At 41.7% G+C, this 25,698-nt stretch overlaps 1 protein-coding gene across 13 annotated transcripts in view; it reads left to right on the forward strand.

The window, feature by feature from the left end:
* The window catches only part of pxb, a 525,449-nt gene that overhangs the window by 470,924 nt on the left and 28,827 nt on the right, over positions 1-25,698 (forward strand). For all 13 annotated transcript variants that reach the window (XM_067347452.1, XM_067347451.1, XM_067347455.1 and 10 more), the window contains one exon: positions 5,329-5,441. In XM_067347452.1, the coding sequence (XP_067203553.1) occupies positions 5,329-5,441 (113 nt within the window). The remainder of the gene's footprint in view (positions 1-5,328; positions 5,442-25,698) is intronic.

Below are 25,698 nucleotides of genomic sequence, written 5' to 3' on the forward strand. Positions count from 1 at the left end.
GTAATCTTACGAATAATGTTATTTTTGTTTGATAATACTGCACAAAGAAATATATTTATTAAACGACTTAATTAACATTTAACTATACTTTCAAATAAAGTTTTTATTACTTAAACGTTTCAACGATAGATTCGTAGTTTTTTTCCAATAAAATTAAAGATGCAAGAAGCTGAAAATTAATCGACAAGTTAACGTCACGTTTTTCGCTGCAGAGACATTTTTACATTTCTGTGAGCTCACTGCGAATTACGCATCGGCGATTCGCACGACGAACGAACCGTCAGGAACGGGGTTTTTTTTTTGTTTTGTTTATTTCACGACGGGCAATTTCAACGAGAGCAGATGACGTCTATCCAATAATGCACACATCGCCTAGCTGGCCGGAGCGCGATAGGCGACCGGCGGCGCCGAAGAACAGTAGCTGCTCACCGATCCATAAACAATCCCGCGATGTTATCGCTTCCCCGCTCTCGTGCACGACAACGGAGAGAATCCTCGAACGAGGATCGATCGATCCCACGCCATCGGTGCGAGCTGGTGTGCGTGCAACGACGAACAGGCTCCGTTTAATTGATATATCGTTGCCCGATCGGAGAACGTTATCTCTCAACTCGGTCTGATAGTACACCGGCAGAAATATACACGTGACACCGCATATATTTTATGAATAAATGACACATGAGGCGCCCCCGTTGAACTTACCTCCGCGAGATACGAAAAGAAAGAAAGAAAAAATAAAAATCTGCCTGATTTTTTTAACGCATCTATTTTATCGCTTTTAGCGAATATCATTATTGTGTAATATCAAATTTTTCTTGCGAAGAATATTCACAATATTTTTTATATCATAAATAAATAAAATTACTTTTTACTACAGCACTGACGAGAAAATCGACGCGAAAAATAGTTCCATGACATTTATAACGTAGATGTTGTAAAGTGAAAGCCGATTCTGAATTCGCTAAATCTCTCGTCTGAAAAGAAACTAGTAATTAGATCCTCTGTGTAGAACTACCAAGCAAGCTCACTGTCGCGGTCCCTATGTATCCCTTCCCCGACACCGCTATCCGTTTCCGCAATCAGGGAACTTTCGCCCTCCCTTACGATGCAGTTCCGTTCGATTACGATCGTTGTTACGTTCATTGCGCTACGCGTGCGCTCGCGGCGGCTTTCCACGAGGAACCCATTAATTGGATCTGGCGTTGGGTTACCCCGGCTTCGATTCGCCCGATGTTCCACCGCATGAAGCCGGAAGCTCGTATGCACCGCCTATACCGCCGACGGTGCGGCTCTTTCATGTCCGCGAGCGAAACTGCGCTCGCAGCATAGAAAATCCAACGACAAATCCTTCAATTCAAAAATTCAAGACTTAAGGACTAAGCCTCTATCGCTCTCTTTCTTTCATATTTTATTTTTTACGACAAATTAACGTTACGTTAAAAATAACTAATTTTAATCTACAAGAAAATCTACTCGAAAGATATTTACCGAGACGAGCGAAAAATCGCGATGTTACATATGCGAAAATAAGTCTCTGAGAAATTGTTCGATCATTATTGCTTTTATTTAGTCTTGCCAATTACGCAATTTAGCAAAAGTATATCCAGATTACTGTTCATTTCCGAATATTCCACCGCGGGCGATACGGTCATGGTGAACCGCATGCAGCTTTACGTGCAACCGCATTATGCGTCACTGACGTAGTGCAATCCCCTCTCTCTCTCTCTCTCTCTCTCTCTCTCTCTCTCTTTTCGCAACAACAGGATAATATTCGATAAGTTTTTCATCGCATTACTTCACGCGTAGCAATCCTGCCCCCAACTTTTAATAATTCGAGAACCGAATTATTCTTTTGTTTCCTTCTCGTCTTTTCTTGAGCCTATTGTCTTCTTGATGAAGGATGATACGTCATTCCGTGCTATCGGCGTTTATTTTTCGAATTCTACTGCGAAAAATAAAAACGCGGAAACGAAAGATGAAGAGAAGCAATCACTTAAAGAGGAGAGGAGAGAGAGAGAGAAAGAGAGAAAGAGAGAGAGATTCTCTTACTGACGTTGGTCTCTCAGCTGAATCCATTAGCCGGCGCCATTAATATCTTGGTAATGATGAGCGATGAGCCGCCACACGAGCGGAGGACGCAGCGGATCACAAGAGGGCGAGCTGCTTTCGAATGATGCAAGGGTGAAAGAGAAAGGGAGAGAAAGGGCAAGTGAAAAAAGGAAGAGATGAGTAGACAGACAGACAGATAGGTGGATCGATAGACAGATAAATGAATAGATGCATGCTGCATTATAAGGAGAACAAAAGCAAACAATCTTCTCTTTGAAAAGTAGAGAAAAATATGCGAAAAATTGATTAAGTTAAATTGGGAAATATAATTATTTATTAAAATAGTTTTACTGTCCAAAACTATAGTTAACATTTTTCGTTTATTAAAATTTTGAAATTTAAAATTAGAAATACGAAATACAAAAAAAAAGCAGTATGACGAAAAAAATTTTAAACGAGCGCAAAGTGCGCATTGCATATGCGGGCAAATTCTAATGTCAACTCAAATTTTAATTAAAATTTAAATTTCCAATGAAAGAAAGAGAAAGAGAGATGAAAAACGGGACGATGGGAGAGGAGCGTGGCGGAGGCAAAGAGGCACTAACACATTCGCGCTTCTACAATCGTGCAGATGTGGATGCAGCGTGTATTACATACGTGCTCGCGAAAGCTTTGATAAATGCTGCTTTCCTTGGCTCGCCGCCAAATAGCACGCCGTACAATGTATCTCATCGCTCGTGTATTCCTCATCGCACTTTTCACGAGACACGCTCGTCGGGGGTGTATTAAACCTTTACACCCGGTAAATATATCGGTTGACGATGATTGAAAACGCACTGCTCATCCGACTATTGCGACATTTAAATTATTAAACGCGAAAAATATTTCTAAATTGTTTCTTTATGCATATTAAAAAAAAAGCGAATTAGGAAAAGAATTCAGTAAATTTACACGAATAATAGATGGGACAATTATATGATTGATGAGGGAAATATACAAAATTAATTGTAATTTTATTCACTTTTTACATTACAGAAATTTTTAATGAGAATATATTTAGAAACTCCCCCTCTATTGATTTATCTTATTAAGTACTCATTAATTTAGACTCTCTTATCAATTTTTAATTAACTAACGATCCAACTCTTTGCAAAAAAAAATATCGTAAATTTATCACAACTGTAGCGCAACTTGGCCAAATTACGAAGGATCTAACTTTGCACGACTTCCACTGCCTATAGAGAAATAATTAAGCGCTCTTTCATCACGATCATTACTCAAGTTCGTTCATTCATCATTCAACCCCAAATTGCGTACGTGTTCATCATCTCAGTGAACTCTGCCCGATTTGTATCTTACGAATGAGTTTCATAAACTACGTGAAATTTCCAGTCGAGCGAAGAAAATGGTATGAGGGACAAGATCCTCCCTTGCGACACGGAAAGTTTCACGTCCTTCGTAAATATCGTCTTCTTTGATGACGTTCCGTGTCGTGCGTGGCTTAATATCCACCGAATTCCACCTTGCGCCGCGTCCCTCTTTCAGGAGAGAAACAGACTTATCAATACTTGCGTATTTAGCCAACTCCTCGCGTAACCGTCGACAGTGCCGCTTTCAGAGCGTCGCCAGGTAAATGAGTCTCTCGCTCTCACAATGCCTCTCGATCGATATGTCGGAAAAGCCGACAATGGAAGCGGCGGTGGATTCGATCGGGCTGATCGGAAGTACCTGCCAGCCCCGGGACTGCCATCCCTCCTTCGTGAAAATCACTTTCTCTTTTTTGCAAGCGGCCCACGTAACGCGCCGAAGAGTCGGGCTCCTTTTCCCGGGCTTCGTCATACCGAGCACGTGTGCCCGGGCACTTTCCGGCGCACCTACGTGCCTCTTATGAAGAATCCCGCCACAATGGCGAAAGGGGATGGAGATTCCGATACGAATTTCCGGCATTCCGCCACCGCCGCCATTGCCGCCAATGTCGAATATATATCCAGTTCGAGAAATGAGGAATTTCGGCCGCGAAATTCACCCACCTTTGCACCTTCCTTCTTGCACCCCTCTGATCCTTTGCCGTAGACATAAATGAGGGTCGGAGGTATTTCTCGCCGTTATCGATATGAGGGATCGATTCGCGGCTCGGTCGACCTTCCGCGACCCTCTTCATAGCTACCTCGAGCGAGATTATAGGCGAATCTGTAGGGCGCTGTATCTTAGCCGGAACGGAAGTCTTCTTATGAGATAGCGAGGAATGAATTTTTAAATTATTAATCCCTTATAAAAGTTTGGTAAATTAATTTTTGAATTCTTGATAGGAGCTTCATTAAATTGCTTCCTTAAGTTTCTATCGAACTATTAAGTTTTCTTCGTCCTGCACCATAAAATTGCGTTAACTCGCATTGTAAAGCCGTAAGTCGAGCGAATTACTGTAATATCCAAGACTGTGGCTCTACAAAAGTAACTAACAAGTAACTTCTTCTTCATTAAAACTACCGCGTTAATTCACTTTGCTTATAAACGTGGCTTGGATTTACATTAGTTTCAACGCTTTAAGCATTAAATGTCAGAAATAAAGCCACAACGATAAATATACAATACACACGCTAGAATAACTTGGGGATAAAAGCGAAGATGTGCGATTTGCTACCCGTATAGACGGCGATTAACACTCGAATTCCTCTTCACGTTTGGAGTAAAAGCACGTCTTCATGGCGGCGATGAAAGCACAAAGCTGTGTGCTGTCTCGACTCAGTCCGTCGGAATAAACGTTTCCACATTAATTCGCGTCTTCCGGTATTATCTCGTCCGCAGCCTAATAATATAACGATATCGCGTAACAACACCGCCGTGAGAAACGCTCATAGTGTGTTTCGCAACACTCTTCCGCGCGAGAAAATAAGGAAATTTATACCCGCGATCTTATTACCGGTCGCCGCTGAATCGGTTTCCTCTTTAAAGCTGGCGGGGTGTCGAAATCCGCTCGGTAAACACGGAATAAGCGATTAGTTTGCGAGTTAATTCAGCGAATTACCGGAGTACGACGGCGACGTCGAATAGATTAGAATTGTAAGAACTCGACGTACGAACTGTTCCCGTGATTCTGCTGTATGGAGTTATTATTTTGTTTTAACGGCAGATACTGCAAATGTTATGCATAGTTAATAAAACTGTTTTATCGCAACGAAATTATAATAATTTGATTATCTTAAGAAAATAGTGATATGTGTAGACATACGTAAGTTATTTTAATACACCACTCTAACGGTAGATTTTTTCTCTTTCCAGATGATCGACGCCTCTTATCATACAAACCCATCGCTGCAAAGCACTGCCCTGATCATCACCTGCGCGGTGGTCCTTTTGCTGATGGCCGCGATCGTGTCCGTCGTCTTCTGGAAGTAAGTAAAACTCTTACTCTCGGCCGTTTACTCCTTACGTAACACACGAGCGCGATATCGCACGACGAGATAAGTCGTGAAAGTCTCGACGAGGCCGCCGTCGGCCGTCGGTGGTTGGTTTTTCGTAATAAAACGCCAGTTTCATTCGCGCTGGGACGTCGTACCGTGTTCAAAGCTCGGGCTCGCGTTCAGGTAGTAACCGTATTTCAGGGGTTCGAGAGGCTATCCCGAGTTCTTACGAGCCGAGGAAAGAAAAAGGGACGAGCAGTAGAGTAAGGACGAGGTCGAAGGATGCGAGAGCGCGAAGAGAGAGCGTTACCGATAGCTCCTAAATTAGCTAAAAATGGGGCAGCGAGCGAAGGACGAGGAAGCTTTAGCAGCTACCGGCGTGCTTCCGACAGCGCCGTAGTTGCTCCGTTTCTTCGTACCGGCCGATGATCTATGAGGCGGTGAGCCGCACCAAGGGGAGCTTCACGGTTTACGGGGAGTACGTTACGTCGCGAATACCATAGTCGATGATTGAGGCGTTCGCAGTAGCAGCTATCGGTATTCGAAAACTTTCTAAAGTCCCTTATCTCTTCGAGATCTACTCGCTTCTTAATTAGCCGCGCGGAAATAACGGCATCGTTACGTCGAACGATGTTATTTGCCAATTTATTTCAAGGATAAATTACCCTGTCAGAAATGTAATCTGTGATCGCAATAGGAATGATTATATAAATTTCCTTCTAAAAATAAATAAAATGAATATCCGATACGATAAATATTGGAAAATAAATATGCCACCAGCAAAATAATTAATAAAGAGAACAATTCCGAATATAATATAGTACACTGCATTTATGTAATGAATTATATGAGTTTTTGCGACGCAATTATATAATTTTCTATTACGAGATCGCAGCCGCCGACGAGAGGACGGGAGTGTTGCTCTTGAGCGTATTCTAAATTACCCGAAAATGGAGCGCTCGAAGACGCGACGAGAAGGGCTGTCACTTTAATTAATACCTAACCGTGTTTCCGACAGCCTGTGGCTCCGGTTCCCATATCGTGCACCGAGATCTAGGTCGCGCTGCTCGAGATTAGATGATGACTTCGTAATTAACGAGAATCTGCCATCTTGGCGATTCGTGTTCTCACGAAAAGAAAAAGTTGCGCGTACTATCACATCCCGCTGACCGAAATTAACAGTCGGTGAAAATGAGCGTAAAGAATAAGTTGTCTGTGAGGCGCGCGCTATTTCTTGCTCCAAGTTTCTTGGCGAATTTTTACCTGTGTCATCTTGAGATACAAGAGCAGAGCGAGGAAGGGAATAGGGCGACATCGTTGCGCTAATGGGCCCTAAATTAGCCGAAAAACAAAGCCTCCGCTTTACTGCTACAGCCTGCTAACGACAGCGCCGGTTCTTGCTCGCCGCGTAGAATCTACAAGCGGCTGCAGTAAATTCATCTCGGCCATTCGTTTCGGTACCCGAAACTTTTCTCGAAGAGTTTCAAAAACTGAAGCGCTTCGTCTTCGTTACGCTCGTTTCGTCACAGCTTTATCCATATTTAGTTTGTTGGAAATTTTTGAAAATTCGCACATGTTACCCACCGTTTGTTCTTGCGAGCGCAACGTTACGAAAATTTGTCAAAATTCAAAGCCCTGTTTTACGAGCGTTTCGACCTTTGTCACGGGCCGACGCGGGGAACAGTACGCCTAATTGGCATTCCAGCGAGTCCTAAATTAAGCAGAAATAGGCCATTCCAGAAATGGGCGTGCGCCTAGGCGCTGTTACGTACCGCCGACAGCGGAACAGCGCGCCGGTAATTTGTGACACGGCAGCTCATGCTAGGCTAGCGTGGCTTGTGGATCCGCGGGAACACGGGAAAATACATTTGCCGACGACCGGGTGGCTTACTTGAGAGATTTACGAACACAGCCGCGGGCCGAAAAGCTTCGGGTGCTGTTGTCGCGCGTTGATTGGACGCCTGATAAAAAATAGAACGACCCGATAAGACGGATAGGAGACAAAAGTGAAAAAGTTGACAAAGTGCTTCCGTTTGCCTTCCGTAACGCTTGTCAAGCAATCATTGTTGGGTTTCGCAAATTTTTGTAATGCAAGGATGACGAGGGGAGAACATAAATTTCTAAAATTTCTAAAGAATGACCCAAAATAAATGAATATTGCGACTAACCGTGAACGGGACAAAAATGGTCTAGTTTCTAACATTCTCAGCATGCCTCAAGGTTTCAGGTACCGAAACGAATGAAGATGAATTTATTGCAGCTGCTTATAAATCAACATGAAATAACGTCAAGGGTGTCCTTTACAAAAACTACAAAAAACATTTTCACGCCAAAATTGATTAATCGTCGTTCTTCTTTCTTATTTTTCGTGAAATTTAAGTAACACAACTTTACTCTTTATTTAGTTAACAAGAAAAAATGAAAGTAAAAAGTTTTTCTCAAAGTAAAGTATACGGAATTTCTTGTACTACACGAAATTTCTTGTACAATACATCTTCGTCCAATCATATTGATTAATATTTGCTCACACACTTCGATCTAATCTCAAATATGTCTCTCGTCAAACTAGTTTCGTCTGATTATCCACTTCATTCAGTCTCCAGATTATCGGATGAATTATCGGTGTAATTAACTCGCTGCTAATAAGCAACGAATCCGCGTCTCTAGTCCAGTCTGATGATCGATCGATGGACATCAAGCCAGAAATCGGCAATCAAGAGGATGATTTTGAGCTCACACAGTGCCTCGCATTCACGATTGGACACGGTTTTATGGCGGGGAGACTCTCGAAGGCCCTCTCATTGCGACAAGGGCGACCCTGTTTTCGCGCTTTTATCATAATGTCCGGTCATTATCGGCGACCACGCCGGCGGTATCTCAAGTGTTCCCGATTCCCATATTCGCGCTCTGCGGGTGGTATCATAATCCAGTATGATCGTAGTGAACACTTGTAAACAGAACGAATAGAGACAGATCGTAAAAAAATTAAGTATTTCGTGGAAGAATTAAAATTCTTTGATTGCAAATTGCTCAGAAAATGAAATTAAGAAATTTGATTTTTAGATAGTAAATTACAAGTTATGTAGGATCTAATTCGTAGAAGAGACAAAGCTTCAATTTTAATGTTTGAAAAAAAATTAAACAAATGTATGCTAAATCTCGAATTTTTTCTCTTCCGAGCAAATGATTTTGAAAAAAGAATTGAGAGAGAAAGTAAAGAACGAGAGAAATATTTTGTTCTTCAAGTAAGTTTCTCGATGTTGTTTTAGCAGGAAATATAGAACTGAATCGGTATCGCAGCCGACAGTTAATAATCAATGCCTGTCTATTGTTCCTGGGTAAATTCCCGTTGTAAAAGATCTTTCTGAAGTTTCTCCACCATTCGGGACAATCGTGACTCTGTTTCGCGTTTATCGTAATGGCCGTGGCCCATTATCGAGCGTGACGTCTCGAGTGTTGCGGCGTCTCGCGGCTTGTTACTTTGTGGGTGGCATCGGCCTCCTTTTCCCGACGTTTCTCCACGCCGGCTTCGCACGCTCTCGCGCTTCCTCCTCGTAGTCATGAGTTCTTCATATTATTGCGTACTTCCCCGTGTTTCTCAACACACAGAGCCAACTGTTACATCTCAGTGAAAGTAATCTGGATCGTAAATTTCAGAATCTCTTTTATAAAAAGATCTTTATTTAAATTTGAATTTTGTAGCAGAAAATTTCACACAAACCGTATTAATTTTTGTGTAAAATTACGGTGAATTAATTTTTGTATTAAATTATATCTTGGCTTTATCTTGCATTTAATATATAAGAATGTAAAATAAACAAGGCTATTGTTCATTGAAGTAAAGACGTAAAATCAAAATTATTCTTTTAAGCAACTTGCTTTAAGATATTGTTACACAATTAACCAATCAAACTTGTAATATCTTATTAATATTGTTTATATCATTTAATGATTTGTATTATATTTTTGTTGAAAATGTAAATCTAAGCTCTCGCTGTAGAGGCCAATAATTTTGGTTACGACACTGCACACACAATCAGAACGCGGAGAACCGACACGGCCGCGCGTAGTTTGTATGCTAATCAGAGTCGTGTTCCTTCCCATCCGCGCATCCTCTCCGCCTATCCTCCATTGCGGGTTCTAACTATCGTCGATTCTATTTTCTATCGCGTCTTAGCCACACGTGTTCACACTCTTGTTCAGCGCCGCGTTTAATGTGGCCATCCGATTTCGCGTTTTATTTGAAGATAGGGAAATTGCGTTCGACGTAATCGAGAAACGAAAAGCGAATTGGCACATTTGGCGCTAACTATATGGTGCTAACACAGATCCCATGTTTGTATTCACATCTTGGATTCGGTGTTAAAATATCCTGGTTATCTAACTCTGGTTTATTGTGATAAAATTAATAGTTATCGTAAAATTATCAAAAGATAGCGATCTTCACGACACGTATTTTATTCAACATTCAAAAGGACTATCTGGAACCAATGCCATTTTTCTATTATGATGATAAGATTGATTAAGAAAGTACTTTAAATCTCTATTATTGGAAAATAACACGTCATTAAAGTCGCGTACCTAAAACACAGAACGTAATTTGATAAAACGTGGAAACGCAGTTTATCAACATTTTCCTGTATTAGATAACGTCATCCGTCGTGGATCTGCGCGAGTAAACCGGAAGAGACGAATTGCGGAGAAAGCGGAAACGAATGTGGCCGTCTCTCTCTCTCTCTCTCTCTCTCTCTCTCTCTCTCTCTCTCTCTCTCTCTCTCTCTCTCTCTCTCTCTCTCTCTCTCAGAGCGCTTCGCTGCCGGCTCTTTTCCCTTTTCCTCCATTTCCCACCTCCTTGCTACGCTTTGTCTCCATAAGCCACATTCGGGTCACCGGCACGAGGTTGCTTTAACGATCTGCATTGCATGAGCGTTTCGCCCTCTCGTACTCCGTCTCGTCTGCCCCCATAAAGAATGTTGTCGGTGTCCAAACCGAAAGCGCGAAAAATTTTTAAGAACAGCATGTAGAATTTGAAAAACATCTGAAAGGATAAAATATATGTATAAAAAAATTTATTTCGGAAATTTTCAATTGTATTTTTATTAAGAAATGTTAGTGTTCCTAGAATTTTGTAAAGAAGTTGTCAGATATTCTGTTTTCTTTTTATTTATAAGATATTGCTTTTCAAATGAAAAACGTATTGTTTGAAGAAACTGTAAAAATATCAAAAGTTAATCATTGAGGCGAAAATTTATTTAAATCTTTATAAAGAGTATTTACATTTTGTACTTGATAAATTTTTGATATTGATACTGTGTTCAACATTTATAAAAGACATATAGCAGGCAGTAAAGTTTAAGAATCACTTCTCAAGAATCTTCCTTTTCTCTCATCCCTGTCTCATCCTTTCGATTCTTTTTCTCGACACAGTTTGAGAACGTATACGACGGTTGACAAACAAGCCCCAGTTATTTTATATGGCAAATAAACGAATCGGACGATCAGTTTTACCTTGTTTATGCCTTCGGTCCGTCCTCGAGAAATCGGATAGCTGTTTCTCGAGTAGCGTCGAGTTCCAACGAAACTTCAACGTCGCGACAGACGGCGAGTAAACACATAACGACAATGTGATAAACAGGTGAATTATAAGACACCGGCGGGAATTCACTTCGGTGTGAAATTAAATTTTTAATTTGGAAAATCACGATCTTGGTTCTAAAACTTTACAATTTCTCCTACATATTTTTCTTTCTTTATAAAGAATAAATGGAATCCTTTTGTTGAAACAAGAGGGGAATTATAACGAAACAACCGGAAATTAAAGAATTAAAATTTTAGTATCAGGGGAAGTGAAATACATGCTACCGGAAATGTGTGCCTCTAACTAGAAAAAAATCGACTAGATTAAAATCTTCCGTTTATTTCTTGAATTTTACTTTTTCCGCGCGGTTGGACATAACAGCGGATTCGCTTCCTCTCCGGCACCATCGCTCAACATTTTCGTTACACGTTCTCTCATCTGTCCAAATTCATTACTGTCTAAATAGTTTTTGTGCACAGATTTCGAAGATAAATAATATATTTTTGTCCACGAGATGCAATCTAAAAGAATACAGAGCGTATTCACACATACACACATACTGTATAAAAACTAGCAATTAGGTAGAGTGCGTACAATTTTACTATATTTAGACGTCATTATCTTGATGCACCTCTCTTTGTCGTCGGCGCCGTTGCAGTCATTGCTCGTTAATGCCGCACCGGGTGTCTTAAAAATATATATATATGACCGATCTTTTTCGGCATCCCTCCTTTCCTGCGGCGCGACAAGAAGTGCGCGCAAGAAAATCGCAAGGATGCACTTACGGATATTAACGGAAACACCGGGAAGATTGCCAGACACGACTAAGATCATTAAAATTAAATCTTCACGTAGCAAAACAGCAAAATTTTAGGAACATAAAATTTAAAGCCCCGCACATCTACGAACTTTTAATAAAATAGAACATTTAAGTCTAGAAATACAATTTTATTGAAATTGTAATTTATAATAAAGTATTTAATAGAATAATAAAATATATTTTAAAAGATGTTTAAATAATTCAGAATCACAAAAGAATTATTGTTCATAAAAATCTCATCTCTTAATGTACGATCAAAAATCGGAATTTAGTTTAGTTTGAAAAAAAAACGATTTTATCCGGTTCTGAAAGCAAAGAACACATTTTGTTCTACAATTGTTTAAAAATGCCAAAAAGTATACTTTGAAATTACAGTAAACCATTGTTGACAAAGACCGTATGAAAAACATGCGTTTGATATATACAATTTATGTATTTTGGTCAAAGAATACAATTTAGTCTATTTTGAGAGGAAAAGGAAATTTTTTCTGGTTTGCGGACGAAGGTCACTTTTGTTCTCATAATTGCTATCTATTCAACTCCACAGTTGGCTTACAAGGGTTTCTGGTCACTTTGAGGACGACATAGTAGCTAAGTAGAATTCTTGCGTAACCGACGTGAATAAATCGTTTCCGGCCCCGCATACACCTGCGTCCTTATTCTGGACATGGAATCGTCGCCGTTTTAATTTTGCATTGGTACGTTAGCGTGAAGGTGAAATCACGAACAGTTCCGATAGCGAAGAAAAATGATGTCAAGGCTTGCGAGATAAATCGAATGTCCTACCCTGAATTTATCAAATATTTTAAATAACTTAAAATATGGAGATCGATCTTCCTATTTGTGGAATAATTTTTGCATAATTACTTTCAAACTTATTTATTATTTCATCCCGTATTATTTATTAAATCGTGTATTATTATTTTATTGTATCAGTAACAATTAGTTTTCGTTTTAAAGAAATTTATGTGATCTCGCGAGAGTAATCAGAACGCTATTGTCGCCATTGCGACGGGGGGAAAGCGTGGGATGCAACACTTTACAACGCGTTGCATGCGATACCGCCTGCGTTATATGCGCGGCTGCAATCTCGTCGGTGATTCGACGAATTATCAGGGGTGCGAAGCTGACGATACGAGGGCGGAGGGTGCGAAGAGGACGCGAGAGGACACGGCGGCTGATTCACGCTCGTTGTTTCTACACACGCGGTCGGAAAGGGCGGTCTGGCCCGGTCTATGGATAATTTAACCCACCGCGCGCGGGCCTTGAATGGGTTATAATTGGTGATGACAGGCCATCAGGCGACAGCAGGCATTCAGTTCGCCGGGAAAGCGAGCGAGACAGAGAGAACGTCGTATTCGAGGACACGCCGCCGGGTCCTTCGCAGGCCGCGCCCGACGGGATATCTCCCATGATGCTTCCGCGCGTCGTGCGACTTGACGTCAACGCGCGACACGAAGACGTGCGAGCAAAAGCGAGCTCTCCGCCCTCTTTTATCTCTCACCACTTGAACTTTCCACAATTTGATCTCTCCGAATTTCTGAACGAACTGTTCGAATTATAAAGCTTTTGAATTTTTGAATCTTACAGTCATCGAGCTTTGCGGAATTTTAATGATATTCCAGCTCTTGGGCTTTCGGCTCACGACTTCTCTCGAGTTATTGAGCTGGCGCGATTTTGCGAGCTTACGTGAGACTCGGCCGACCGATGCGGATGATCGCAGCTTATGAGTTTAATGAGATACGGAATAAGTGGCTGGCGGATACGTTCTTCAATTTGCGTGGGACTTAAGCTCCTTTACGGAAATCCCGCGCATAATATGAATACTAATCGATCCCGAGACGGCATCGCGCGCGCACGCGGACTTTATTCCGCTAAATGAATGATCTTCAAGCTTTATCTTGTGGAAAGCTTTCTTTCCTCCTTTCCTCTGCGCAAAGTGATTAAATCTAACTTTTAACAACCCGCTTTATCACGTGTATTCTTGGACGGAAAAATCAGAGTAAAAGGGAATTTTATGATAAAATAAACGTTTGCACATAGTTTTACGTAGATGGACGACAAATTCTGCGAATTATTTAATTATCTAAAGTAAATATCTCCAAACCTGAGAATTATAGGCATACATTTTTTGCTAAAATCCAATAATCGTCATCTTTCAGTCTCATTCGAACGTCTTACAAATATAGATGAATAATAGATATATAAAAATATAGATAACGTTTGTACATTTACGAAAATGCGAGAAATAAGCAAAGTGTATTCTTTCTCTCCTGCATTTTCACGCATACACATAATACGCATGACCCTGTTTCGCAGTGAAAAGGATCAAGCGCGGGTCTGACAACCCGTCCGGCTTGATTCAATTATGAAAGTGCGGAGTTGATTATCGCGTGACGCGGACGCCAGCGGATGGAACGCTGGCCACCACAGGCTAGACGCATCTTTCGACGGCGTTGCGCCAATTCGCATTCGTGGCAACGCGATACAGCACGCTTGTCCTGTCTCCGGTTTTGGCCAGCGTTGAATGCGCTAGATATCCCAGCCGTCGTTCCTGCAGTGATATACTCGCGGATGCGACCTAAGAGGAGAATAATAAAGGGCGTTCGCGGCAGCGCGGCGGGTGATGCGAGAGGGTGCATTACAGTGTTTCTCATTTGCAACTGAGATATTTCAATCTTCAGACCTTCGAATGCACATACGTGAACTTTTTGCGATCTGAATTAATATCGATACATACATCAATATTTATATTCTTATTTGAATGCTCTCGGAGTAAGATAAATGTGGCAATCAATTTTTGTTATCTAAAAAATTTGATAAAAATTAGATATATAGTTTGCCAATTGTAATCATGTACTGCTTAAATTGTTCGGTAAACTATGTGAAAAATTGTTGCAAAATTCACCGAATACCGAAGGATTAAAATTCTTCGAAATTCTCTCTAAATTCACATTGTCGCATTTTGAATCCTGTAATTGTAAGATCTTCAGCTTCATACGTGCCCGCAAATTACAATCCAAGCCCAACGTTTATTTTAGCACAAATGCACAGATGACATTAGATGAACCACGAATATGAGCTCATTCGGTAATCGCATCAGAGGCAAATTGAGAAACTCTGTTTAAGAGATATTGCGCGAAATGCGCCCGTTATCGCAGTCGCATTCCATTGTGCTCTCCGTAGACAGTGTTATTACCCTAACCGTCCATAATTACGTCATCGTCATTGTACCCGCGCATGTATCCCCATAAATGCCACGAGCCCTTGGCGCCCTGCGGTCCCCTCGGAGTCTGCTCCGCTTCTCCCTCGCCTACGCACCGTCGTCAGATTCGTGATGTTCGGACAAGCACCTCTGTATGGTGACGTCGGTTCGCCGACCAACACGCGCTCCACGTGAACACGTGGCGTGATGTGCCGCCGTTTACATGATGTGCATAGCACCGAATATACCCTGAATACCGCGTACATGCAGTACACGCACACACACACACACACACGCACACACACACACACACACACACACACCGAGAGCATCTCCTGTGCATCTTCATACGCGTTTCCACATTGCTCGCATACACGAATGCGCACTATCGCACATGTACGGTCGCAGACTGATGACTGATGACGAGTGAGCGCCCGCGTGCATTAATAGACTTAGCTCGCTTGTGATGTTCGCGTAGAAACCTTAAAACGTAGTACTTCAAAAAATGATCTTCAGTAAATCAGAACACTGTAAGATGCAGCAAAGTGTGACGAAATTTCATTTATCTCGCGCGTCGTCCGCGCTCAAGCTTTACCTAGAAAATATTCGCCTGCTGGAGTTTCAATTTTTCGCTTAATTTTAACTAGTGAATAATTTGATATTTTATCCTACGTCGATACTTGATAGACAATTTCATAGCGAGGGATTCAATTTAATCGCGAATTTAATTGTCGGTTAAATGTCGCATTGACGACTCCGGTGATTAAATTTTCTCCGAAACCGCACTTGAAATTTTCCTTTAAACCTTGTTATCGTGGCACATATACACCCACATATACATCATTCTTGATGCGATCCTGTAGCAGTTTCCAGATTACGTACGCGCAAGTACACGCGCGCACGCACAACACGGCACGCAGGTCGATTAGTCGGCATACATGCGGGCTAATGTGACGTTGCGCCAGTTATGTTACCATGTAACGTCGGGTATGCTGACCGCACACACACTCTCCGGGTACGCAGTCGAACCGAGGGGGTGAGTGTCTTCCCCCGAAGGGAGTAAGCGAGCGAGAGGGAGGGGGGGGGGGGAAAGGGAGAAGGCGCATAGCACACCTGACGGCCACACGAATTCGCTACCTGCGTATTAGACTGCATTTCGCGAATTATTAGCGCAATCCTGTGTTCAAGATCCCCCTTCGCGCCCGCGTTCTCCTCACCGAGCAACCGGACACAATGCGTTCCACCGGTCGCGGCATCGAGTGGGGCATCTTCCGGAATCCCCGATAGATTCTATTGGAGGGAATTATTCCAGGACCTCCGGTCTCCCTTTCTCTCTATCTCTCTCGCCCTTCTTCCTTCCCCGTGTCCCTCTTTCTCGATGGATGATCCTCCTATCTCGCGTATTGTTCGGCGATTCCTTGATTGTCATGCACCGCCGGTTCTTTTCGGGGTTGTTTCGTGGTCCGATAGGCCGCGGCGAAAGCTTCGAGAGTCGTCGAGGCCGGATCTTCACAGCGATAAAGAGAGACAGAGAGAGAGAAGCAGCGGAAGAAATCTTCAAAGGCGGATAGTTGCAGTTGATTGTGTTACACGTTTCTATATTAATTTGCGAATCGTAATTGGCGCGCTTATATTTTTTTTTATTAATGCGCGGATTCTCGTTAGCGTAATAAAATCCGCGCATCCGCGAGACCGCGCGTCCTCGAGGGAGCCGCGAGAGATACGAATCTGCGAGACAACTTTGTGCTAACGCAATAATGGAATTATTCCATAGAGTTCTGTTTGCGTTCTTTAATTAACGATAGCTGTACGATTTGCAACATTGATGTACATTAAGTGCAAACAAGTGTGAAAGGAACGTGGAAAAGGGAGGAGGGGGAGGAGGAGGAGAGGAAAGAAACTTTTCTAGAACGTATCGCAATTAATTATGAGGAGGAAAACCTTCGTGTGTAATTGCGATAACAAATTCGTGCTATAAATCCACTATGCCGCAAATATGAAACCATATTTCCGCCTGCGCGACGCGCGCTCGTTTAGAATAATGAAGGTCCGCGGAATTAAGAAGGGAAAAACGCGAGTGCGACAGATGCGCCGTAGCGCCCGAGTTTCATAAACGAAATTATGCTAACTATACGCGCTGAAGGAGACTTGAGTCGGATCCCTACAATCAGACCGGTGGGATTTCGTTAACGCCTTGTTCTCTTTCTGACTCTCCTCTCCACGCTCTACGTAGGCTTCAGAGCGGAAGTGGGTCGTCTGTTCAAAACGATCTAATGCAATCGCAACTTCTACTCGGTCGTTGATGAACTTCGCACCTGACTTAGAATTAATTTGTTACAAGCAGTTACAAGAAATTAGAACCGCGCCAAATTTAAAGGTAGATCGGGCAAAAGCTCTCAATCGAAACATAAATTAAAATGTAAATTGAAAGATTATTGAGAGATCGTAATATTAAAAATTGAAAATTTTATTGTGGGGTAGAACGTATATCTCGTTGATAATCCTGTTGTAATTGGAATCTGTAATTTTTATGTAAAGTTTATTTTCAGCTTCAATTCATATAATTTACTGTAATGATTAGCGGTCAACATGAAGCTGTCGAGCTTTCTCGATAATACGGTACTTTGTGTTATTAATTTTACTATACGATGATTTTGTTAATTTTCCACCGACAATGTTTGACTCCAATATTTGAAGAAAGCGAATTTTATATTATCAGGAGGGAGGAAAGCAAACAATTAACTTTCTACCTCTTTCTCCGTTCTTCTCCATTCAGCGCGCGCTCGACTCGTAAAACGGCGTTCAATGACGTCACTTAAACGCGAGGCGATATTTTCCCACGATAGTCACGCGGGCATTAATGCCAGAATTCGAATAAATTAAGTCGCGAAGTGACGTGGCTGACGGGCTCGGAAGGTTCTTAATCACCGCCGCCGTTTAATTACTCCCTCACGTAGCAATAACGTAGCGGACTCCACTGACCTCGTTTTCTCAAAACATCGTTATTCGGAGTGTGGCAGCCAGAGCGAACTAATGACAGAGCGAAAGCATCACTTGCAGACCGATTGCTCTCCCTTATTGAACCTCTAAATCGCCCTTACGATCTGTATGACGACGCCGATGAATCATCATCCATCCTGAAACGTCACGCTTATTAATCAATTGCGTTTGAGATGATTTCTACATTTCTACATTTCCTTTTTAATTTATCTCTCTTATAAATGTTAATAACTCTTCTAATATTATTATTAATTATCATGAATCTCTTTACATTTGTTTTTCAACATTTTTAACTTTGTACAATTTAATAATAAATTTGTGCCATTTATATAATCTTTTGCAAATGTAATTTATATATGACAATTAAACCGAGACCCGTTGGAATTTATTAAAATTAATTTGAAAAAGAAAAATGGATTTCTATTAAATTGATACGGCAAAATCGATTTTAATTTGGTAAAGAATTTGCCGTTGAAGTGAATGTACCGATGATTTTGGCGAACTTGCTTAAAGTCGAGCGTTCGATTCAATTCACGCGTTCGGTCCACGCGATAAATGAATTTGCGCCGCACGCGGGGAGTACGAAAATTTAATTTCCCGCGCGTGGAAAATAATCCTTGCTTAGGAAATTGGCTGCTCGATCCTGCTTCTCCGGCTTCATCCCTTCCAATCCATCCCCTTTTTCCATCTTTTGTGAACAGCGTGCGAGAAGAGGTCCCGATGAGGAGAGGAGAGGAATTCGCTGCTACTGCTGCAGCTGATCCGACCGGCCACGTGAAATAAAATAAAACGGATATTAAAACTGGCGAGAGCTAATTTCCTCGCGTTTCCAGACATAATATTCGTTTCTTCCCTTCCAGCCCCCCGCCGGCTCAAATGCCCCCGCTTTTCCCTTTCTCTCGCATTTTTATTCTCTTATCATCAAGTTAAACCACCTATCGGGCGAATAACGACTCCTGAATATTCAGCGATGATGAGAAGAGATGCGAAAAGGAAGAGAAGTAGAACGAGATAAAGAGAGAGAAAGCGAGAATAGGATATAGGGAAAAGGAAAGGCATGGAAAAGCAACGAAATCGAATTTAGAATTCTAATTTGACGAGTGACGATCACGCTCGGCGCATTTCGTAGTTGTGATTAAAGTCCAGCAGGATGCTAGTGTGCGCGATGCCTATAAAATACGAACTCGCTTTCGAATTCTATGACCCACATCTCTGAAGTGCAAAAGCTGCAATTGTTAGACCGATAAATACTAGAATAATAAATACTACATGAATTTTGAATGCATGAAACGAAATGTATTTAACTTTGATTTTCTGATAAAAGAGAAACAACGAAAACTCTTACGCATTCAAAAATAATTAACTAAATATTCAATTCAAAAATTTCCTTTGAAACCACTTGATTTTCAATATCTCTTTAGAAATTTTCGACAAAGACAATTTGTTGTTATTTGTTTATTGTCGCTATTGTCGTTATTAACATAGAAAACAATTGTTTTATTTTATTATAATTGCACTTTTTAAATGATTTTTTCCGTGCAACAGAAAGAAATTTTATGTAAAACAGAGAAAAACTGATATTTCCGTAAAGTATAAACTCAGGCGAATAAATACGCCATGCTTCAACTTGCATACCATTTTCATTCAAGCAAGAAAATTGATTCGTCTATGCGCAATAAAATTTAATATTCCGACAAGTATAATTATTTCTCGCTGCTCTATTGAAGAATGCAAGTTTGCTTCAATGCCGTCGCTGCAGCCGTACAACGGCGAAGCCAAGACGGAGAAACAATACGAAATCGATCGATTGGCACACGCCTCAAGGTAACGATCTCAAGGAGGAGCAGCAGCTCCTCGAAACGACATTAATGCCCGGCGTCAAAGGAGGGAGAGAACCCGGGTGCCTCTTCATTTACGTGCTTGCCGAAGTACAATACGCCTGGCCGAGTGTTCGCGAACCCTCTCGTGGGACATTGCGAAACTTCGGGGACGCCTTCGCCTCCGTCTCTAATCACCTTTGAGGTCATTACAACGCCCACACCCTCTTTCTCTCTTTCTCTCTCTCTCTCTCTCTTGTGTTTCGATCTGCCTCTCTCCCTTTCTCTCTCCCTCTCTCTCTCTCTTGCCCCTTCACTCTTCTCTTCTCACCATCGCAGAGATCCTGCCGGACGGCCAGACGGTTAATCAAGCCCCGTTTCACTTACTAACTCCCCACCCCGTCCTTGCTACTACTTGCATCCACCAGCCGTTCTGTTTCTCTTGCTCTCCGCTGCTGGCGGTCCTTGATCTACCCGTCTCTCAATATTGCGAATGGGATTAGTCACACGTAATGGTGGCCCACCCGTCGTAAGAGAGTGCACTGAGCTTGTATGAAATATGAGAATAGATTTTAAAAAAGTAGCTGAAGCAGGAATAATAAATGTTTTACGAGAGATAATGTATTAATGTGTTACAATAAAAAATGTATTCCGCGCATCCAGATTTGCTAATGACTCATATATCATACTGGGCTTGTTCCTTTTATCTTTTATTACAGATTTGTGTAAAACTCTCAATCTTCCGGGCTTAATTCTTTCTCACCCTTATACAGGCTTCTCGACAGGGCCTTCTTCAACCCTCTCTCTAATTCGTCGTTTAACATGAAGCGTCGATGTCTGGAAAACGTCAACAAACAAGGAACAAAAGACTCGCCTACACTTTGGAAAGTCCCACTAAAAGCCCGTTTGCTTTCCCTCACGAGCGTTCGCTCATTAGGCAAATCCCAACCCCCGCGGCTTATTCCAAAAAACGCGGCCGTGCCTTCCTCGGCCTTAGCATACAAATTTATTCGTAAACTTTCGCAATTTAAATGTCCGCAGTGTTTCAATCAAGGGGCGTCGCCGTCCCTCTCTCCCCCCGCCCGGCTTCACCGCGCACGTATAAACAACTCTTGGATTAGCTTTCCTCCCTTTAGACTTTCATCGACTCCCTCCCCCGAATTCGCCCACCGCCACCTTCTAACCGAGATATCAACTCTGGGGGATTTTCGTGTTGGCGCGTCAAATATTAAGCAGCCTCGTTTTCGTACCACAACCTGTTTAGGGAGGATAGGGGCGGTTACGCGATTGCTGCTTAAGAACTTCGAAACAGCTTCGGAACTCGTTTCGACCTGTGATCCCTGTCCCGTTGGCCCAGTATTTCGTAACCCGTAATTATATTTGCTCATTAACCTCTCCCACCTGCCTGCTTCCGCACCGCCTTCACCGAGTTTCCAACGGGGAATGAAATTACCCCGGGCCAAACCCCGGATCTAGGAAATTTTCGTGAGGAGTGATCTGCAGTATTAAAGATTAAATTCCCAGAAGAACAAACTTTCGCGTGTACTTACTATTTAAACCTCTTCCGCGCGATTTAGATTCCTTGATGATGTCTTAAGGATCCTTCGGAAATAACGCTTAGAGGCTCGTACAATTAATATTTAAATTTTGAACGTCCCGTTTTAATATCAATTTTTTTTGTGTAATCAATCACGGCAATTAATCGAAGAGTATCTGAAGCGGAATTAAACATGCCCTTTATACCCTTCACCTCTTTGAATCGCGCCATCGCCGGCGGGGATCAAATGCAGAGAGCAGAGATGAAGGAGTTTTGTAAATTACCGTCGCTAATGCCGCGTTACATATTTGCCGGATTTCCGGCTCGAGATTGCCGGCTTTACAGAGCGTAACTTACGTATCGCGGGGTAGCTGTTAACGTCTCCCCGAACCAACCACCCTGTAGCAAATGGAAACTCCCGGTGTACCGAAACTACATCGCGGCGAACTGCAGGCAGTTCCCGATTCGCGCGCGCAGTTAATGTGCTTCTGAAATTGTTTAAACTTGCTTATGTAAATAAAATTCGCGATATCCGTGCTCTGTTCACGTTTTGATAAATGATACTGATAAACGCGGGAAAATGCGTCTTTCACCGAGATGTTTATCGATACTTTATACGGCATAGAGCAAACTTTATTTGTTTTGTATAATTTCGAGGCTTTAATTCTATTCAAGACGTTTATTCAAGTTTCGCAGAATATGTTACATTAATATTGAAATTACTAAATTACTATTAAATCACTATTGAAGTTGGAACAAAAATATATCATTTCTCCTTTTTATTTGTATTTTTAACAAAATTCTGATTTCACAGATTTTCGATTATCCGCACATTGTTAATTTTCTCGACTAAATTGTTGCCGTTTCCAATTGCGAAACGAGGGATTTCTGGTTGGCGTTCTGTTAACGTTGCGTGATCGAGTCGCGACGGATCAGGCAATGGATAGCGTATTAATTATATTGTTAGCGGACGACGCGCGAAGCTCGGCTCTACCGCGGCGGTTTTTCCGGCGGTCTCGCGTCCGGACAGTGCAAATTTGCGAACAAAACCGCATGTTATTGGTCACTAGCGCGGCAGCACAAACTTGTTCGCGAACATATCTGGCGGAAACTTGGCGGCATTTCGCCACGGTCGAAATTTGTTGCTACTGCAATGCTAAACGTTTTGCATGAAATACGCATACGAAACGAATATTTATTTCTCGCTATTTTTATTCCTTTTTTTTTATTCGAAAAAAAAAAACGTATTTCCTTTCCTCTTCAAATTCTAGAAAAATATGTGAATGTAAAAATGAGTTTTTATTAATGATTCGTGATATTTAATGCTACAGTTTTTCTATTTCGCTGCAAAACTGGTTGCGTCGAATAAAATTTTATATATTAATCACACATTTTCTTTCTCTTTCGATAGAAAGACATATATTCTTCCGGAAAACAACTGAAACCATATTTTATTCTGTTCCATTAAGTTATAGCTTTTTGCTTTTACATTCCATAAAGGAACTGAACGATAAATTCGACGATCATGGCTGATCTCCATATAAATAATCGCTGAACTAAAAAGCCTGCCTTTCGGAAAATATAAAAAGCGATAAGGCGATGATCTTGTTTTATCGGGACATAAACAGCGCGCTGGAAAGAAAACCGCACGATTCTGTTGTAATGGTTGGCTAAAATATCGACACCCTGTGTTGAGCCAGCCTGTTCCCGCGAAGGTTAAACCGCTCTGGCTGACGACTAACCACCCGCCGTCAACCGCACCCTTATACTCGTTATCCTGAAAAAGATTGCGGGCTGTAAAAAGGTCCACCGGCGTCGCCCGTTTCACGCGGCCGCCGGTGCAAGGGCATCGATCGACCCTGGGGTGCAGCCATCCCCGAATACCCGCATATTTTAAGCGCGCGTCGCGTTCACATGACCTCTTGAAAGTCGCTCAAAAATCGCGAGCCCCTGTTTCGTGCGTCCGCATATTTTACGGTCGAGTTTTCGTTTGTTTTACGCCGTCAAAATTATACGATTGCGCAATAACGAGCGCGAGGACGGAGAAAGATACTCCGGCCGAGAAAATGGAAAAGAATTGAAACTGAAGAGAAAGAGGAGAATTTTTCGATATCTATTTTCTATTTGAAAATTCAAAGAATGATGTATGTATGAGATGTGCATCCGTAACGTTGAAGTGCTTGCTTGGCGAAGCGCGGGCGTCCGCGTATCAAAAGCGCATCAGCCGTGACGTACCATGCTCTTAAGCGTTAAATAAGAAAGCGGCAGCCACGCTCAAAAAGTCGCTACGCTACGGGAAATACTCACAGCCGGCGCGCTTTGTACTCGCGGTTCGGCCGGATATCGGAAATAGAAAATTCCGTTGCGCGGCAAGGACTCGAGTATCCCCGGGTATCCGGCTCGCGCGTATCGCCGAGATAAATCATTTTTTACTCGCCGACCGTAAAGCCGAGCGGAGGTAGGGTCGCGTTCGTAGTCACAAATGGTTTCGAAGCAGGGTTCCCGTCCACGAGAAGGATCGCTACGGAGATCGGGTAAGGATCGATGGGGACGAGGGGCCGCCATTGATAACCGGCGCGGCCCTGCTGTCGCATGACTGAACCGGAATAATGCTCGCTGTATGCTAAACCTCGCTGATAAGCGCGCGCCGACCCCTGCGGCGCGATAGCGGCAAAACAATATTCCCTCCCACCCTTCGCATTACACAGATACGAGATGGATTCTGTTTTACAAGCTACCGAACAAAGCGGATTTAGGATGCGGTATCAGCAATGAACATTTTTGGCGACAATATTTTGTTTGCGGTATTAACTGAACGATCCGTCGATTATTACAAGTCGATACCGATATTTCAGAGGTGGAATCAAATAGAGATTAAATAGTGAATTTTGTGCAAATGTGTATTATGCAAATATATATTTTAATAACAGATAAATGGAACCAGTGGCGTAACCATGGAGGGGGGGGTTAAACCCCCCCTCCCGAAATTTAATTAATATATCTTATTTTCTTATTAACTTAACAGCAAAAAGTAAAAAATCTGTAGTTAAATCAAATGCGTTCAAACATTTGTATTTTTTATCTGTTATATTAACTATAATCACAATTTTAATAATTCAAAATTTACACCAATATCCTTGCACACAAATAATTATGATAGCTTCTCCAGCTATACTGCTGTTCGAACGTATATATCTACTTTAAGATATTCATATTGTGAAAGGATTTAAATAAGTTATTTAAGAAAAGCCAAGAAAACTCGATATCAATTTATAATTATGCTACTATAAAAATAAATTGTATTTTTTATTAAACGATGTAACATTTTTATATTTTTTAGTGTGCAATATAAAATTATCCTGACTTTTGGTCATACTGTTTCATTGTGTGTGTGAATTTTAACATGTTATTTACTTTTGGCGGCGTCTTTTCGTTGTCGCGACGGTTATCGATCGGTTTATTATCATAAATAGAAAATGTAAGTTTGTTAGACATTGTATAATTTTAGAAAATATAATTATAGTGTATAATGATATAATTATATGAGATATTTAATTATCTTACATTATCAAGATTTACCATCTATTAAGTCATAATTATAAAAGCTTCTTTTTTCAATTGTTTTGTTTAATATTTATGAAGTATTATATAAAGTGTATATCTAAAAGATCTTACTAATTAGGTAAGAAATTTTAAGTAAATCCCAGATATACAAGCGAGAAAAGCTGGACTCGAAACACGGAACACCATCAAGGGCGAGTAAGGCGATGTTGAAGGGTGGCGGGTGGAAAGTCGTTTATCGTGTCGACGGCCAGGGTGTATCCAGCGTGCATTGATATGCAAAATTTGTAGTTTCGAGGAGCTCACGGGAGACTCGGGTCGCGCACGAGAGAGCGGCGGGTAAACTTCGAGATTTGAGTGTCTCTGGCTTTATAACCAGCCCCGTGCCTTCGATACACGTACGTGCGGGTACCGGATGTGGCCCTCCAAGTACGAGGGCTCGTTAATCCGCTCCTATATATTACCAAATCCGCGCTGCAACTCGTCGGTTTAAGATTATGAAGTTATTATACCTGTGGTGGGGCGAATAATAAGATATTCAGAGGAGAGAGGATCAAGAGAACTTATAAAATATAAGAATAAATCTGACATAAGTGATTAAACTGGAATGATTCAACGAAGTGTAAGATATATTTTACAAAAGCACAAAACAATGAAGTGCAAAGCGAAAAAGATATCAGCAATACAAATAATTCAAATAATTTTACAGCATCAGTAAAGTTTCGTAAAT

Source organism: Linepithema humile, chromosome 1 (genome assembly GCF_040581485.1).
Source record: "Linepithema humile isolate Giens D197 chromosome 1, Lhum_UNIL_v1.0, whole genome shotgun sequence".
Taxonomy (NCBI): Eukaryota; Metazoa; Arthropoda; class Insecta; order Hymenoptera; family Formicidae; genus Linepithema; species Linepithema humile.